An 18,438-nucleotide genomic window follows, 5' to 3' on the forward strand; every position below is an offset into this window, starting at 1 on the left:
GAATTGATCTAAAATTCTGCAGTTTTTCTAACTCTGACAGATCAAACAGTTCTGACCCGGTGCTGCTGCGGAAGCTCAGAGGATCTAGAAACTAGATATTAGAGTGAATACTGGGAGAAGAAACGGACCAATCAAAGCAGAGAGTTTGACCATCTCATTTATTTACAGAATCATATTGAACACGATGCAGAAGAAGAAAATACTCCAAAAACTACAAAAGAAACTATTTAAAAACACACTCTCTCCCTCAGACACACACAGACTCCCACAGGTAAACACTGAGCATGCAGCATTAGTCCAGTTAATACAGTACATAACAATATCCATCATAGTAGAAAAAGCTGAGAGGATTATTGGGAATTATTGATCACTGATTGGTTCTGCAGGGCGACAGAAAGCAGGAAGAGCGGCTCTCTGGGCTGGACCTTAATCCAGCAGGGATACATTCAGCCGGCTCATTTATTAACTTATTAATATCTGGAGCTTCTTCCTGCTTCCTGACCGCAGAGCTGCGGCGGGGGGTAGGATCCCACATCATAACGCCGCCGCCGCGCCGCTGAGTCGGGAAGCGGATCCTGAAGCGGATCCAGCAGCAGAACGATTCTTTTCGGGGAATCGACTCAGCTTCAACAGCAAAAGTTTCTAAAAAATGACATCTCAGATATTTTTGCATCGTTCACCACTAATAAATACTTTCAAGTGTCGTAAGAGTTCAGAGTGAAGGTGCAACTGTAAAAACCACTGAGACTGTAGGAAACAGCCGTTTACTCTGCAGCGCCACCCGGAGTCCAGAGGGGGCATTGCACTGCAGGCTGGCTGGAGCTGACGTTCTGGAGGAACGTTAGCTGCAGCAAACACCGGCTCTAAAGGTCAGGGGTCATCCACAGGCTGGCCAATCAGCAAAGAGGGGGGCATCTTAACGGGACAGGAGCGCAAACAGAGATTATCTGCAGTGGTGTGCAGAGATAGCTAAAAAGTTAGCTAAGCTAATACTAACACGCTACAACAACACGGTATTTAACAAATGCTAACACTAAAGCCATTCAGATTATTGACAACCCATCAGCACCACTTTAATGTTGACATTATAATTTACAAGTTCATAACAAAATGATGTTTACATGCTGTTCATTGTAAACTTTATTCAACTGAAAGTTCATAAAACAGCTGAGAAAATTAGCACTTTAGAATTTATCCAGAAAATTAAGTCAAGATAAGTTAGCAACAACGCTGAAGCTAAAAATTAGATCTGCTGTTAGCGCATTAGCATTAGTGTGCCCACCACTGATTTAAAAGCATGAATTCAGAGTAGGAGGAACAGAACGGGTCACCAGAACAGAACCTGATGTACCAGCTTTAAGGTGCAGCGCTTTCTGACGCAACTTCCTGTTGGATCAGTGGGCGTGGCTTAAACATCAGCTATAAGGCTCCACCCCTGATGCCCCACCCCCTGTGTCCTCAGCCTGGACTCCGAATGACCCAGAGATCAGTGTGAAGCGAACCAAAGGGCAGCAGCAGGGAAAACATTCAGCAGCTGCTAAAACACGGAAAAACCCAAACCAGGAAGCTGGAAGCTTAAAAAGCTTCAAATATACAAACGCCACACAAGAAGGTATAATATCATCATCATCGTCATCGTCATGGTAAGAATCTGATTGTACAAAGTTCTACATTCTCCCGACGGTAAAAAGCTCCTGAAAGCTTCAGAGACAAAACACAACGGGTCAGAAGAGGCAGAATATCAAAGTGGCACCGGTGGCGTTTCGTTAGCTCAAGGCTAACGGACGCCAATGATCCCAATGAGGAATGCTAGCAGAGCTAAAACCTAGCAACAGAAAGGTCCGAGAGTCGGGAACGGCCGGAACGTGGTGGCGCCTGAAGCCCAAACACTAAACACAAAGTCCAGCATGCAGAGAGTCACACAGTCTGTACAGAACCGGCACCGAGGAGGAAGAAACACGAGCTGTCCATGCAGGGTCCATCAGAACCAACCTCCAGAGGGAACTGCTGAGTTCTGCCTCAGTCCAGGTCGACCCAAGTTCCTAAAAACCCAACAGAGACGATCCAGAACAAACCCGCAGAACCTGGTGGCTCTGCTCAAGAGGTCCAGACGAGTCCAACAAGAGTACCAACCAGAACCAGGAGATGGACTGTGTAGGATGAGACCAACTGGATCTGCAGCCAGAACCTGGTGGTGTTTAATGATCATGGAGGTTTAGCTGGTTCTGATCCATTTCAGCCCAATATCTGTTATCTGTACCGTTTAGAAGGTTTTATTTAAATATACTGGATCAGAACCTGATCCATTTACTCACCTCTACACCTGGTACCAACCATGGTATTGGTACCGGTACCAACCATGGTACTGGTACTCGTACCAGGTTTATGTGAATAGCGTTGTGGTTCTGACTGGCCATTGTTTGGTGCCCGTGGTTCTGATTGGCCGTCTGTTTTTGGGTTTGTTCTGAAACGACCTGCTGGTTCTACTAAAGCAGCACCTAGAATCTCCCAGCAGAACGAGACTTACAGACATCAAATCCACACAGACCTGAGGTCTCTTCCTCTTCCAGTTTCTAGATGGAAAACATTTCAACCAGAACGATAAACTTCCTCCAGCTGAAGGAGCCGTGGAGGAGGAGCAGGCAGCAGACAGCTCGCTAACTAGCTCGTTAAACTAGCTCGTTAGGCCCTTCTAGGTGTGGTGGGTGGTGTTAGTGGAAGATCGAAAGTGTAGGAAGTTTCTGGCACTCTCTGAACACCAGAGGGTGCAGTGTGCATGTCAGGTAGAGGTGTGTGTGTGTGTGTGTGTGCGTGTGTGTATGTATGTATGTATGTAAATGAGATATTATAATAAACTCTGTAATCAGCAAATAATCAATATTACAACTTATATATATTTTAACTCTAAAGATGACAATAAACTAAATATTATTTATTACTGCAGATACCTAAAGTGACCAGCAGGGGGAAGCCTTGTATCTCAGACTACTTCAGGCTCATTGGGATCAATGTGTTTGGTTCTGATGGTTTTCAGATTCTGATTAGTTGATAATAAACATCTGACATGACGATGTAAGCGCAGAGCTTTCTGCACATGCTCAGTAACATCAAAGAGGTCAGAGCTAACCACACACTTTAATCAATGAGAGCTTCTGACCACATGGGGGCGCTGTGTGCATACAGCTGGAGATACAAGGTTTCCTACCCACTGCCCGGATTGAGCTGATTGGTTGGTTACAAAGTCGTGTGATTGGTTGGATGACTGATTGGTTAATTGCTGATGGGATTCACTGCTGGATGACCGAAGCTTTCTGAACCCGCAGTCTCCTCCTCCAACGCCTCAAAGAAAATCCTGAATGGTTGGTGTCAGACAACAGCTGGCCTGCTGTCAATCATCCCGTTGTCAAGGCGACAGCAGCCCCATCAGAGCCCTGCCCACTCTGGAGGAGGACGTTAGCTGGAGGAACAAAGGAAGAGAGCTTCAGCTAAGAACGGTGGAGGAAGCATCATGACGGCAAACATCATAACCATGAAACACTGGAGGAAACTAAACTGGTCAATGTTTCATTTATCGTCTACCAGCTCATCTAAAGCTGAGCTGCAGCATAAAGGCGTTCAGGAAGGCTGGGACAAACTGCTGAGTCTGCTCTGTCCCAGCCTGCCTGAACGCCTCTGCGGCCGGTTCTTACTTGCTGAGGGTGGAGGGCGATCCTGAGCGGTGGAAGTGGACGATCTGCCATTTCCCGTCCCGGCGGTGCCACACCCTGGTCTCCTCTGATTGGGCAGTGCGCGGCGTGCCATTGGAGTCGATGTACTGCGTGACCCGGATGTAGGCGATGCAGGCGGCCTCGTCGCCCACCAGGTGGATGTGGGGGTTCAGGATGGTGGTGTGCACCGGCTTGCTGTTCTTGGACCACACTGAAACACACACACAGCGGTTACCTGTACAGGTGAGCCGGCCTGGCCCATCCACAAGACTCAGACAAACTCACAGTTTTCAAAATAAAAGCGGTGGAAGTCCAAGCCTTCGACCAGGTTCCCCAAAGCCTCGGGTTCGAACGCCGTCACCGCCGGGTCGCACATCTTCCTGGACACAGAAAGAGAGGTTCTGCTGCCGGTACCAGAGAGGTTCTGCTGGGACCTCTTGACCTCAAAGCAGAACTTCGTGGGCCAGACCAGAACTAGCAGTACAACCGCCCCTGAAGAAGCTTTAATGAGCAAATGCAAAATATTCAACAAGCCAACGAAGGTTTACAGAAGAATACAACGCTAACAACCAAAGCTAAACAGAAACATGCTAAAACTCGTAAATATCAATTATATTGAGATTATGTTCATCTCATGATGCATGGTGGGTATCAACATGGCTGAATTTAGCTCTTTAACCTCCACTAAATACCGTGGTAGTGTAGCGCTTTAGCATTAGCTTTCCAATAAGTACTTTGTTAATTTGGAAGTTTAGCTTTAGTTTCTGCAAAATACCATGTTGGTGTCGTGTTTTAACACAAGTCGAACTAATAATTATGTTTCAGGAACCTGGGCTGTCTTCGTGTAGCAGCGCTCCACCGCATGTTTTAGGTCTCTGGATTGAGGAATTAGAACGTATTTCCCTGCTGATGTGGGCAGCTGAAACACCCCTCATTCTTTTTTTAAGATGTTCAAAGCAGAGAGCTAAATTCATGAAAATTCATGACCCCTACCGTCTTCCTGGTACCGAAAGGCCTTTCAGATTAAAAGCCTGTAACAGTGAGGACAGTGAAGCGGTGACATACGTGTAGCTCTCAAAGTCTCCATTACTGATGGCCTCGATGAGCTGCTCCGTCACTTTAATGATGTCCTGTTTCCTCACTGACACACGCACACACAGGCACACACACACACACACACACACACACACACACACACACACACACACAGAGTCAGGTTGGTGATCGGTGTTGGGCGGCAGGTCTGGTGGGCGGAGCCTCACCTCTGGTATCTTCATCCTCGATGGTGGTATTGGTGCTCTCAGACGACTCCTGCAGCAGAAACAGTAGTCAGTTAGTGGGGCGGGTTCTGGTACTGGTTCTGGTGGTGACTGGAAGCAGTGTTACCTTGACTCCGTCGGCCTTCTTGTTGCTGCCGCTCTTTCCTCCTGAACGAGGGATGACAACAAACAGAAACAGAAGCAGCAGAGTGAGAAAGAATGGAACGAAAGCAGAGAAGAGGAGCGGCGCCATCGCAAGTCGGGGGGCAGAACCGGACCTGTCAGAACCGCTCTGGTTCTGCCCCGCAGTCGGGGGCGGTCCAGCTGCCTGTGGGTCGCTCCCTGGGGGCTGAGGCCAAATTTAGGAGCAACTTAAGATAGCAGCAGAGCCCGGCACATTCCTGAGGGCCCGACCCGGCCCGGTTCTGCTGCACAAAGAGCACCTGACCCTTGATTCTCCACCAGCCTGCTTTCACTGAGCCAGCTGCTGACAGGTCCAGTTCTGCTGGTTACACCAGGACGGGTCCGGTTTTGGTTTTATAGTTCCTGATATTCTGAGCTGCAGCTGTTTGAGTATCCGGATCTTTAAGCCCAGTTCTGGACCATATCGGATGGTTGTGATCCGTTTGGCAGAGAGCAGAAGCAGCTTGGAGACGATCCGATGACTCTGATGGAAAAATGCATCATGGGAGGATTTGTAGTCCGAATCTGAGACTTTCTGGCCAGATTAAAGCCCACCTTGTTGAGAACCTGCTGACCCTTTGATCCTTTAACCTTTTGACCCCACCCTGCCTATGGCTGTGGGGTGAAAGACTTTACCCTCCAAAAACGACACTTCAATGTTGGATATTGTTAGGTTTTCATCAGAGAGCAAAGTAACGGCAGGGGGCGCTGAACTGCACAGGAGTTGGTCCAACAGAACCAGCAGAACCAGTAGAACATCTGCAGCAGCTCCTTCTCAGACCTGTATTGAGCATGTGCAGATGACTGAACATGATTGGTCCAGCTGGAGAGACTGGGAGGACTGGGAGCATGGTGGGGGATTCCCTTCCTGCTATCTTTAGACCACAGCAGCTGCTCACACATATACACACACACACACACACACACACACACACAGTGTTAACCTGCTAACTGTGTGTAAAGCTGGCAGCTGATTGGTAGATTTCTTTAAGGCTCTAGCTACTGAAACACAAGCCTCCAGTTCAAAGGTCATGACCTGCAAGCCTCACAGCCAATGAGGAGCCCTGTGGCCTCCAGCCTGACCTCTGACCTTTGATCAGCTTACCGGAGAAGTTCCTGGTAGCCAGCATGGTGGTCAGGATGGCTCCCTGCAGGACAGAAGCAGAAACTGCACCGTCAGCAGCCAAGCCCTATGACATCACTTCCTGTCACTTTATTGTGAAAATCCTCACCTTCAGCTTCCTCCTGGCGTTGAATTTCTTCAAACATTCAACTGTCTCTTGGCGATGCATACAGGAAGCCACGGTGGAGCGGTGCTGGGAGGAAGAGGTCGTGTCATCATCATCATCATCATTAATAATGATATCATTGTTATCATCATCACTATCGTTATCATCATCGTCATCATCACTAATGATATCATCATCGTCATCATCACTAATGATATCATCATCGTCATCATTGCTAATATTACCATCATTATTGTCACTCTCATTATCATCATCACCTTCATCACTATTCTTATCATCATCATCATCATCATCATAATCATCACTAACATTTTCATTATTATCATCATCTTCATCCTAATCAATGTCTTCATCATCACCACCATCATCATCTTCCAATCCTCCCCCCACTCACAGAGATCCAGGGGTGTTTGAGCGCCTCGGCGGCAGTGATGCGTTTGGCCGGGTTGATGGTCAGCATCTTGTTGATCAGGTCTTTGGCTTCGGGCGTCACCGTGTCCCACTCCGGGGAAGGAAACTAGGAGGCAAGGAGAGGAGACTGACCAACTGCAGCGCTCCGTGTCGATGACTTCACAGCGAGTCATGTGACCTACGTCGTAGGCTCCGGCTTTGATCTGCTGATAGAGGCGGTGCTGATCTTCATCCCAGAACGGAGGGTAGCCCACCAGCAGGATGTAGAGTATCACGCCTGAGGATCAGAAACGCAGCGTTTACCCAGAATGCAGTGGGTGAACCAAGTGTGACCAACACAAAGACATGAGGAGAGACTGACCACAGGCCCAGAGGTCCACCGCCTTCCCATATGGGTCCTTCCTCAGGACCTCTGGAGACAGGTAGCCTGGAGTTCCTGCAAAGCCTGCAAACACACAGAGGAAGCTACACAGCTACACCAGAGGCAACATCTGCAGCATGCAGTTACCATGGCTACTGGGCTGGTTGCTAAGCGCCAGCCAGCTTGGTAGTGAAGATGCCCTGTTGTTTATGGAGTTAGAAAATAAGAGGAGCAAAACAGAAAACATGTTGAGGAAGACAGAAAAGTAAAAATTAAACCATAATTTTTATTTTATAATACAACAATACAACAAAATTAAACAATAAAAATAATCTTGACAATATTTCTGAAATAAAAAAGCCAAATAAACAGAATATAAACTAAAATTAAAATTTGTTTAAAACCCTAGAGCTAAGACTGAATAAACAAAATGTACATTTATAACAACAACACAGAGTACTTGGACTAAATGAAGCATGAAGGGATGACAAAGTTTCAGTTAAAGTAATCTTAGTACTACAGTCAGGACTGCCTCACCAAACCAGGCCTGCTGGTCGCCCTCCACCTCGATGGCGAGGCCGAAGTCGGCCAGTTTCACCGCCGCTCCTTTAGATTTGGAGGCCAGCAGCAGGTTTTCTGGCTGGAGACACAGAGCACATGCTAACAATGCTAACTCTGCCCACTGGTTTACATCAGGAGCGCTAACAATGCTAACCCTGCCCACTAGTTTAAATGGTTGCTAACAATGCTAACTCTGCCCACTGGTTTACACAAGGAGCACTAACAATGCTAACCCTGCCCACTGGTTTACATCAGGAGCGCTAACAATGCTAACCCTGCCCACTAGTTTAAATGGTTGCTAACAATGCTAACTCTGCCCACTGGTTTAAATGGTTGGTGCCAACAATGGTAATTCTGTCTACTTTTTAACAGCAGCAGGAGTTCTGTTAGCTAGCCATGCTAATGGAGCTCTTGCAAGTTTGCAGAACCAATAACCATCTTAAATCCATTCGGATATTTCTGGTGAGCAAACATCAGACTCTTTCATTTTCCAGTTTTCTCCAGTACATTTCTGTCAGACAATACCTTCAGGTCTCGGTGGACCACGCCCATCTGATGACAGTGAAGCACTGCCTCGAGGATCTGCTGGATGCAGTGGCTGCAGGTAAAAGTCAGAGGTCACATAGTGCAGGTGATAACGGGAGGCGTCATGTCTCCAGACATTTGAAGGAGCAGGTGTGCTTCTCACCTGGCATCAGCTTCACTGTAATATTCTCTGGCTACAATGTCTTCAAACAGCTCTCCACCTGTAACCCTGGAAACCCCATAATCTTGTCAATAATCAGGGAAGTAATCTGAAGTGCCATGTTAACAGTGAGACACACATGATCTCATTAGAATAAATCAATCAAGAAATAATATAATTTAACTGGAACTCATTTCATAAAACTGAATGAAGTTAATTAAATAAAGTTTCGATTCTTTCTGAGAGTAAACATGTTTTGATGCGTCGGTTTCCTTTGAGGATAAAATAATTACAGGATGTGAGAGTCAGATTAAATCAGATTATGAATAAAGAGGTGAAGGTGTTAAATAAACCCAGAAACAGAACGCTTGCATTAAAACCAGCATGTTTCTATAAATAATCGTGGATTTGGCTGCAGAAAGTCAAGCAGCAGAACAACACAATGTGATGTAACAGAAGGAGGTGTTTGGTTCACAGCAGAACTGAGTCAACACCCAGAAAGCGCCAATAAGCCGGATCCTTAACGGCCGCCGGTGCTCTGACTGCTGCAGGTTTGATCTGCTCTCCGTCACTGGACCGACTCTACTTCCTCTTAACCGTCTGAATGTTTCCTGTTGATAGAGATCAGATCGGAGCTGATCAATGATTTATCCTGATGGCTGCAGGCCGAACACGGAGCCACATGGTAAATCACTGCCAGTCTAAGATCTGAGCTTTTATTGGCCATAAGAGCCGAGAAGATCTGCCATGGCAGCTTCAGCCTGATTATTGGGAGCCATTAGAGCTTTTTAATCGGCTGATAAAAAGCTCTAATGGCTCCCTGATCATCACTGGGAGACATTCCTCTGTAATTTCAGATCAAATGATGGTAAACGGATGATAAGTGTCAGGAGAAAACTCCAGATGGACATGAATTATTGTTGTTCTTCTCACTAGCTGCGTTTCTGTTACACTATGTTCACAAAACTTGGTTTCTGCTAGTGTCAAAAACACCCAACTGTTTCCATTAAATAAGAAATGAGATTAAAATCACATTGATAAGCTTGTTTATACAGTAAGTCCTTAAAATAATGGCAGTAACAGGGTTTCCCCCCATGTATTATAAGCCTGGCGACCCGCCATGTTTTGCTAGCTGCCCCCACACGGAGGCCTGCCGGATGAACGCCTCGGCACCCCGACTACCGGGCTTAGCTAGTTTTCTGGGTGAAACCCTGCAGTGATGGATGTAAACATACATTAATAAATCAGTTATTGTGGTGCTAGCGCTTATCATCTATCAGCCAATCAGAGGAGACATCAGCATCTGATTCAGGCAGTGGAGCAACAAGCTCCGCCTACTTGGGAGCAGCTATGCATGCGGTGCTTTGGGTAAACTGTAGTTGGTGATTTTACAGAGGAGTTATGGATTCAACACATTGGAATGAGACATTTTCTGAAGTGTGATGTTGCGGCGGCTCTGGTGGAGCCAGATGGTCTAGTCCAAGGACGCCAGAGCTGCAAATAATCAGCAGGAATCAAACTAGAGAGAAGTGTGTCAATAACATCACAGCGGTGTTTCCAAAACACAAATTTCACTACAGTTGAAAAACCACACCACCCCAGCGCAAAAACCAGAGTTTTTTCGGCCGCCGGCGCTCCGATGTTTGCATTAAGCAAGTTTATTTTTGTAAATTCTATTTGTGCGTTTTATGGTGACTGGAAACGCAGCTACTGATGGTTTTCACGTCGTTTATTCTCAGCAGAATATTTAACTGACTGCTAAGACACTATGTATTGTGTGCATGATCATCTCTGCAGTTCCCAGCCTGAACACCAGATGGCACTGAGCCTTGCACACAGACCCTTTAACCAGGCAGTCGGGTGTGAACTCACAAGTCGAAGATGAGGTAATGGTGCGCCTCTTCTGAGATGCTGTCATGAAGCCGAACTGAAAAACAGAAAACAGGTTTTCTCTGAATCTCAGCTTCGATCACTGCATGATTGGTTATAACCTCAGTGATTATTATTGATCTCATTTAGAGTCAGACTGCAGAAACAGCTAATGAGCCGAAAAATCATCATTGACTCACAATAACCCTAAAGACATTCATGGATTTAACTGGAATCACTTCACAAGAACAAACCAGGAAATAAGAATCGCTCAAAGAATTTTCATTTATCGTCCGTCTGACAGAGCAGCAGGAGATCTGGAGACGAAGCAGGAAGGAGAGACGATGGATAATCCGGTGGTTGGATGATCCAGTGGTTGCATGTTCCAGTGGTTGGATGATCTGGTGGTTGGATGCTGGATGAACAGCAGCTGATGTTGAGCCTGTCAGACATTTTATCACTGAGTTTCTGCAGGAAGTTGTCCTGAGATGATGGACAAGCCAGTGGTTGGATGTTCCAGTGGTTGGATGTTCCAGTGGTTAGATGTTCCAGTGGTTGGATGCTGATGATCACCAGCTGATGTTGAGTCTAAATGAGTTTCTGCAGGAAGTTGTCTTGAGATGATGGATGAGTTTCTCTGCAGGCATCTGTTCTCTGCTTATATTGTATAATATCTCATATTATCACAGAAGAGAAAGAAGCTGCTGCCCACACACACACACACACACACACACACACACACACACACACACACACACACACACACACACACACACACACACTAAACCCCACTGCTGCAGTGTGTAGGAGTGTTGTTTGAAGAGAAACCTGATGATTTCTTGCTGAGTGCTCCACACAGGTACGTTCTGTTGGTGTGTGTAGGAGGACGGATGGTTTTAATGCCTTCACCTATGGGCACTGTTTCCTAGCAACACACACACACAGTTACGTAACACCGCTCATATCTGCGGAGCATCACCTTCCCACAGAGCGTCCTGATTGGCCGCGGAGCTGGGCCGCTGCCTGCTGATTGGCCCGTTGGGCCATGTGACAGAGCCTTTTCCCATTGGCTATTCTCCTCCAGACTTCATCAGGCTTACTGCTTCAGTTTTACATTTCAAATATTTCTCACAGAGAGAAGCGCTGTTCAGACAGGCTTTTATTTTGAAAGGCTCGTTGCTCATCCTGAAGAGACCTCTGAGTCAGAGAGTGGAGACTCACTGAAACAAAGACCGTCTGGTTTCAAATCCACCTGGATGGAAATGAGAGAATGAAAAGTGATGCGTTTACGCTGATGACGCTGTGATGTCCTTCTCATGGCGTCCTAACGTCTCTAAGGTGGACAATCCACCTCAGGGCGCAGTGCAGCGGGTCATTATATAACCACAACCTGCAGGAACAGTAGCAGCTCATTGCGTTCATTCATCAGGGAAACCTGGTTCGTCCAAAACGGGACTCTGTCCACAGCTTCAGAACATCAGATCAGAGAAACGTGAACCAAGATCAGAGAAACGTGAACCAGACTGCAGCTCAGACGGTGAAATCCTCCTGAACCTTCAGCAAACAGAACGTCAGCCAGGAGGAGACGGAGCGGGAGACAGCCGGAACTGGAAGGAACCGCCGAGTCAGAGAGACTGTACCAGACAGGACCAGTAAAAACCAGACCAGACTGGACTGGACCACACCAGAACGGACCGGACTGGACTGGGCCGGACCAGTACAGACCAAACCAGAACAGAACAGACCGGACTGGACCAGAATGGACCGGACTGGACCACTACAGACCAAAACGGATTGGACTGGACCAGACCAGTACAACTTCTGGTAGTTTAACCCCAGTGGTTGGTAGTTTAACCACTGGGGTTTAAGTTACAGATCACCTGAACTGTAACTTAAACACTGGACCCAGTTTTCCTTCCTTCTGTCTTTGTCCAGTAGTTTCTGTTGACTTGCTGATGATTTTGGCGTTAAAGTTTTGGCACCCTTCCTTCTTATTTCTGGGTGTCAAAGCGAAGCGGATCAGCCTCATCTGAACTGCCGGCCCCAAAGGAGGTTCTGCAGAACTGGTCCCAGAACTCCATGGCTGTCCTTCTCTGCAGACCCACAGGCAGCAGATCTGAGACCAGATTGGAGGAGGAATGCTTCTCTGACTTTGCCATGGCGACAGCATCTCCTCCATAATTAGCTGTTAGTTACCAGATTATGGTTACCGTTAGCAACACCAGGTTCAGAGGGTCTGCAGCTCTATTAGCATCTTCATCATCACCCTGATCAATCTCCATCATCATCATCATCATCATCATCATCATCATCATCATCATCATCATCATCATCGTTGTCGTCGTTCTGGAGCCACAGGGCTTCCTGTAATTCAACCTGCAACTCATTAAAGAGACGGAGCGAACCGGGAACCAGGAAGAACCAGAAACCTTCTGCATTTGGGTGCGGATTGACCAGATATCTGGAGATTCTGGTCCTGGTCCTGGTCCTGGTTCTGGTCCAGACTGGTGGAGATCTTCATGTTCTCATATTTCCTCAAAGTGTTAATATTGTTTTGATTGTTTCCAAAAGCATTATTAATATCCAGAACAAATAATAAAAATGAGAGGTTTTTCTTTGAGATGTGACCGGAAATCAGTTTCATAATCATTGCAGCATCAGGTCATCATGGCAACTCACCGATGTTGGGATGCTTCAGCAGCCGACAGATCCGTGCTTCTCGGTCCAACTTCTGGTGATCTGGGGACAAACACAAAAGATTAGTCAGAGGCTGACCATGAAGATGACGGAGGACATTCAGTTAATCTGAGTACGGTTCTGGTAATGGGTCAACCAACCCTAGCTAGGAGTAGCTAGGTGTGGTTGACCCCTGGGTCAACCAACCCTAGCTAGGAGTAGCTAGGTGTGGTTGACCCCTAGCAACCACCCCTAGCAACAAATCAACCATCTCTTGCAAGGGGTCAACCATTGCTCCTCACTAAGAGTTTTTGCCATCTCCTCTCAGTGGCTCTCTGCAGCTGAAGGAATCTCTGAAGTTTCTGATCTGACTCTCAAGTTGCTTTTCCTCCTGATGGTCCAATAGACCCAGTTCTACTGGAACTAAAAACTTCAACATCTGTTGTGGTTCTCTTTCTCTCTGCTCTGAGTCAAACCAACCAAACCCTTTGAGCAACCTGCTAACAGCTGCTGATCAATTACCAATACGCAGCTAACTGCTAACAGCTGCTGATCAATTACCAATACGCACCTAACCACTAACAGCTGCTGATCAATTACCAATGCGCACCTAATCGCCAACAGCTGCTAACCATTTATCTATAAGCAGCTACCAGAACCTCCCTTTCAGTGGGATCACAGAGGTAATGGTTTACGGTTGTATCGGGTCATTATGGAGCCAGGTCATTCAGGGAAACCCAGACCAATTTTCTTTGCAAAGCTCATGGCAAAGAGTTTGCCCAAATTTCTGCACAAAAGTCAGAAATATAACAAATAAAAGTGATGAAGAAGAGCAAAGGGACAGACACTGCTGGAGGAAGAGACAGACAGGAAGGGAAGAGTTCTCTTCCAAGTTCCCCAAGTTCCCCGAATTCTCAAAGTTCCCGATGTGAATCAGGGATCCAGTCAGAGTTTCTTTCAGCAGCAGATGTTTGATTGATCAGGTGTGTTAAACAGCTGCAGGAACGTTATGTAACACTGAGCAGCAGAACACTCACACACACACGCTCACACAGAAATATTCTCTGTCAACTTTGCAGCTTGTTGCTAAGCAACCGAAGGAATCTTAAAACCAGAATAGTGAAAAAATTCCCAGAGTGAAAAATCCTTCAGCTTGACTGAGTTTCAGCCGGGGGTATGTGTGTGTGTCTCTGTGTCTGCGTGTGTGTGTGTATGTGTGTGTGTGTGTGTGAGGGCAGTCCTCTCCTCTGTTTGATTCTGATCAGGTAAATATTGCTGTGCTTTGACTATACATCTGCTAGAGACTAAATTAGAGCAACATCATAAAACCTTCTGACAGTAAACAGCTGCAGTTCACTCAGCCTTTCTCATCTATTCTTTTAAGAGCAACATGCTGACTGGTTTAACTGGTTTAACTGGTCAATACATGACATCCAGTTTATTGTTGTAAATATTTAGAGGTTTCTTTTGCAGGAATTCAGTCATTAACTTGCAGCAATCTCAATTCTTACTCTCTGCCTTTAACAGGAAGGAAGCTGCAGCAGAACCAGCAGAACCAACAGAACTATCAGAACCAGAACAAGCAGAACCAGAAAGAGAACCACCAGAACCATCAGCTAACTGGGGTTTGAGAAGACAGAGAAGAGACACAAAAACCACATGAACCAGCAGAACTTTCTGTTAGAGTACCAGGTTCTGAAAACAGAACCTGGCACTCTAACATAGAAAACCAGCATGCAGGTTCTGGTTCTGTTGGTTCCAGAGCAGACAGGGAGGTAGGTCTCCTGTCCAGTGGAACCAGTTTCCTGAGGCAGAACCCTGAATGTTTTCTAAACTTTAGATTTCAGTTGTGATGAAGCTGATGGTGAAGGTCAAGTAGCCGCCCCGCCTTTATCAAGGCCAGGGGACTCCAAAGCTCTTCATGCTACCAGTTCACCAGTGCCCCCTGCTGGGCCCTCTGACCACCAGCAGCAGGCAGGTGGCAGGTGGAGGCCTTGCTCCAGGACAAAACCATAACAAACCAGCAACTCACAGACTGAGGGACCAACTCCTACACTCCTACCCTGATTTGTCCTGATTTGTCCTGATTTGTCCTGTCTGACTTAGATGACCCACATGACCCAAACTCCAAACACCTTGTTAAGTTTCAGCCAATCACGTTTAAGCTCGTTAGGTTTCAGCCAATCACATTTAAGCTTGTTGTCAGCCAATCCCGGTTCACCTCATTAGGTTTCAGCCTATCATGTCAGTTCTCCTGGCCGGTTGAATCTCAGCAGCCACTCAGATGGCAACATGCCCGCCATTTGTTGACTTTTTACCTCTAGCAGACAGCTTCTTGGTGTTGATGATCTTGGCAGCGTATTCCTGACCCGATAGAACCTTCACACAGCGCCGCACCACAGAGAACGCTCCCCTGAAACACAACAGGAGGAACTGATCAGTCACAGGACAGACAGAGAGATGGACAGGCGAACAGACGGACAGATGGACAGCCGGGGCCATCCATCCACCAGTAAAGCAGCTAAAACCAGAGAGGAGGAAGCTGGTCATTGCGCCTCCTGGTTGGACGGACCCAGTGGACGTTAGGACCTGCTGTTCAGGAAGCACCAGAACAGACATGGACGGGTCCGAAGGACTCAGAACCAAGCCGGTTCTGAGTGACATTCTGCAGGAAGTGCAGAATGTCACTTCCTGTTACACATTCCCCCTCCAGAAAAGAGTCCTTGTGATGTGACCAGCAGGGGCCGCTGCACACGGGTATGCTGAGCTATTGAACGTTTAAGCTAAGCTAAGCTAAGCTAACTGACACATCCCAGTTGAGCGGCTGTTGCCATGGAAACAGCCCTTCCAGGTCAGGGTGGAGGTAAATTTGGGTCCATCGGAGCCGGATGGTTCTGGTCCGTTCTCAGCATAGATGCAGTTCATTCAGCTTCCTGCTCTGGCCTTTGACTAGGCCATTCTGTTGTAGGACAGATCGATTAACACTGCCTCCAGAAGATGCAGAGATGACCCACATCACCATGCCTCCTCTACCGTGCTTTACAGATCTGCTGCGTCTGGTTCTGTGTACGTCCCAGTTCTGTCCGTCCCGGTCCATCATCTCCTCTCGAGTCTCGATGTTTTCCCAGAAGTCTCTGCTGACATCAGTCTGGTGGCCATCTTGTTTCTAGAGAGAAGAGGCTTTCAGGGACCTGACCTTTAACCTGCTAACAGAGGGACGGAGCTCTGGGGTTTCTGGTCATGTCTCTGACCTCTGACCTCAGGCTGAATCTGCAGCCTCAGGGCCTGGGACATTGACCAGACCATCATCTTCCTCCATCTTCATCTCACTGTATTTAAATGAATGAATGAATGAATGAATGAATGAATGAATGAATGAATGAATGAATGAATGAATGAATGAATGAATGAATGGGAGACTCTGACATGGAGATGATCGTCAACAACCCCACCATTTCTGCTTTCCACCTGAACCCTTCAGATCAATAATCAATAATCAGTTGGAGACATTCCTGAGGGGAAGTGAAGCTGAAAGCGTCGAGTTTCTTCGGAGCTGCAATCTGCCGCCCACCATCGCATTATGTAAGAGACCTGGCATTAAGTGTGAGGGAGACTGTGTGTGTGTGTGTGTGTGTGTGTGTGGGTGGGTGGTGAGTGGGATGGGGTCAGAAAGGTGCTTCACTCTTCTCTCCATCCGTCCATCGATGTGTTTATCCTGCTGCTCATCAGTGACTGATCAGTAGCACAATCAATAATCCATACCTCATATCAACTATAATTTATCATCTAAAGCTGATGTAATCTATAATCTGTGCATAGTATAATTCATAATCAATAATCTATACCAGATAGATTCAATGATCCATACCTGGTGTAATCTATAATGTATGATCTAGACCTGATATTATTTATAATATATAATCAATAGTTGTAATAATCACCAGCTGAATCTTTAAATTATCTAATTATTAAATTCAGATAAACACAGATTTATGTTTTTTTTTTTAAATGCAAGACTGATAATATTGATAATCAATGTGAACATTATTATAAACGGCGAAGCTTCATGAAAACTTTTAAAAATTATCAAAACGTCCAACAAAGTCATAAAGAAATAATAGTAATAATAATTAAACTACAGCTTAAATCAGGATGAACATGATCGATCATTTATTGATAGATTATCGGTTGTGGAGATAGAAAGTTAGAGGTGTGATGTCAGTGAGGAAGAGGAGGGTGATGAAGGTGGTACTCACTTCCCCAGCTCCTCGTACAGCTGATACTCATCGGAGAAGCGCGTGCTGATGACCGTTGCCATGGTGAGGGTCAGGGGTCGACTGGCTCCGAGGATGATGATGGAGGCGGCGAAGGCGAGGAGTCGGACCTACCGTCTGAGGAAGAGGAGGAGGAGGAGGAGGAAGAGGAGGAGGAAGATGGAGGGAGAGAGCAGCGAGGAAGAGCCGCTTCGTCTCTCGAACCGAAATGAGAACCAGAACCGAGACGCCGAAGCTTTACAGGCTCGGCCCCCGGCCCACTGCGCCCTCAGCCAATCAGAGGCCGCGCTGCGTCGCCATGGAAACTGAGTCCTCAGCCAGAGCTGACAGCGGATAGGAGACAGAGAAAAAAAAATAGAGAGAGAGAGAGAGAGAGAGAGAGAGAGAGATTATTGAGCTGAAGTTCTGGTTCTGGAGAACCAGAACTTCACTGATTGGGTTGCGCTACCCCAAACCAATCAGTGAATGTACCTGCTGGGCCTCCGTCCTCTGAGATCACATGTGTCACACTGAAGGCCCGGGGGCCACATGTGGCCCTCCTCATGCTTCTTCTGTGGCCCTGCAGAGATGCTAAACTACATCAGATTTACTCATTTGTTCCAGCTAATCCAGAACATCTAATGTTCAGACACAGTGGCTTTACGTGACCTGTAGGTGGCAGTATTTCTGCTGCCCCAGCTTTATTTCATGTCTAGTCAAAGTCCGTGAAACAAATTTAATGTCAGCACAAATATTGTAAATATTTCTAGATTAGCATCAGAAAATCCCAGGATCAACGGGAGGATTATTTAATTCCAGATGAACACATTATTAATGTTCCAGCAGTTCATGGGTTCATCCTATATGAAACCAAAACCAGTTCGATTCCCCAAACTGGTTCTGGCCTGGTGATGATTCTCTATCATCAGGTCTGGTAACTCATCAGTTACAGGCTGACTGGACGTTCTGGAGCAGTTCAGGACCGGTTCTGAAGGTCCGGTTCTGAAGGTCTGGTTGTGAAGATCTGATTCTGAAGGCCCAGGCCTGATGGCCCGGTCCTGGTCCTCCAGGTTCTGGTCCAGATCTCTGTGAGTTGGCGCCTGCAGCATCTCTTCCTTCCTCCAGGTTATTTTTAGATTCTGGTTCCGATGGGATCCGATCTCTTCCTGTCATCTTCCTCTCTGCTTGGCTTCCTCCTCTTCCTCCTTTCTCCAGAGACGAAG

General features: G+C 46.8%; 2 protein-coding genes across 2 annotated transcripts in view; both read right to left on the reverse strand.

Moving 5' to 3' along the window:
* Nucleotides 1-467: 467 nt before the first annotated feature.
* Nucleotides 468-17,428, reverse strand: camk2a (calcium/calmodulin-dependent protein kinase II alpha). Its single transcript, XM_007556520.2, has 18 exons — nt 17,219-17,428; nt 15,281-15,375; nt 12,966-13,025; nt 10,290-10,344; nt 8,421-8,486; nt 8,258-8,330; nt 7,709-7,811; nt 7,172-7,255; nt 6,993-7,087; nt 6,794-6,916; nt 6,382-6,465; nt 6,255-6,297; nt 5,094-5,134; nt 4,970-5,018; nt 4,773-4,848; nt 3,993-4,087; nt 3,690-3,918; nt 468-3,457 (listed from the first exon to the last, which is right to left on the reverse strand). Exons 1-18 carry the CDS (start codon nt 17,278-17,280, stop codon nt 3,454-3,456), a joined length of 1,437 nt encoding a protein of 478 aa, XP_007556582.1. The 5' UTR covers nt 17,281-17,428; the 3' UTR covers nt 468-3,453.
* Nucleotides 12,133-18,438, reverse strand: part of LOC103141089 (uncharacterized) — a 37,024-nt gene continuing 30,718 nt past the window's right edge. Inside the window, exon 11 of the transcript XR_001662678.1 lies at nt 12,133-12,143. The gene's annotated coding sequence lies outside the window, so the exon portion shown is untranslated. The remainder of the gene's footprint in view (nt 12,144-18,438) is intronic.

The sequence above is a fragment of the Poecilia formosa genome, unplaced genomic scaffold (genome assembly GCF_000485575.1).
Source record: "Poecilia formosa unplaced genomic scaffold, Poecilia_formosa-5.1.2 Scaffold79, whole genome shotgun sequence".
Lineage (NCBI taxonomy): Eukaryota > Metazoa > Chordata > Actinopteri > Cyprinodontiformes > Poeciliidae > Poecilia > Poecilia formosa.

Coding starts and splice junctions, on each gene's coding strand:
- camk2a (XM_007556520.2), bottom strand. CDS start 17,280: ATGGCAACGGTCATCAGCACGCGCTTCTCCGATGAGTATCAGCTGTAC. Junction 7,812..8,257: donor TGGTCCACCGAGACCTGAAG/GTATTGTCTGAC, acceptor CTGTGTCTCCAG/CCAGAAAACCTGCTGCTGGC. Junction 3,919..3,992: donor CCGCTTTTATTTTGAAAACT/GTGAGTTTGTCT, acceptor TGTGTGTTTCAG/TGTGGTCCAAGAACAGCAAG.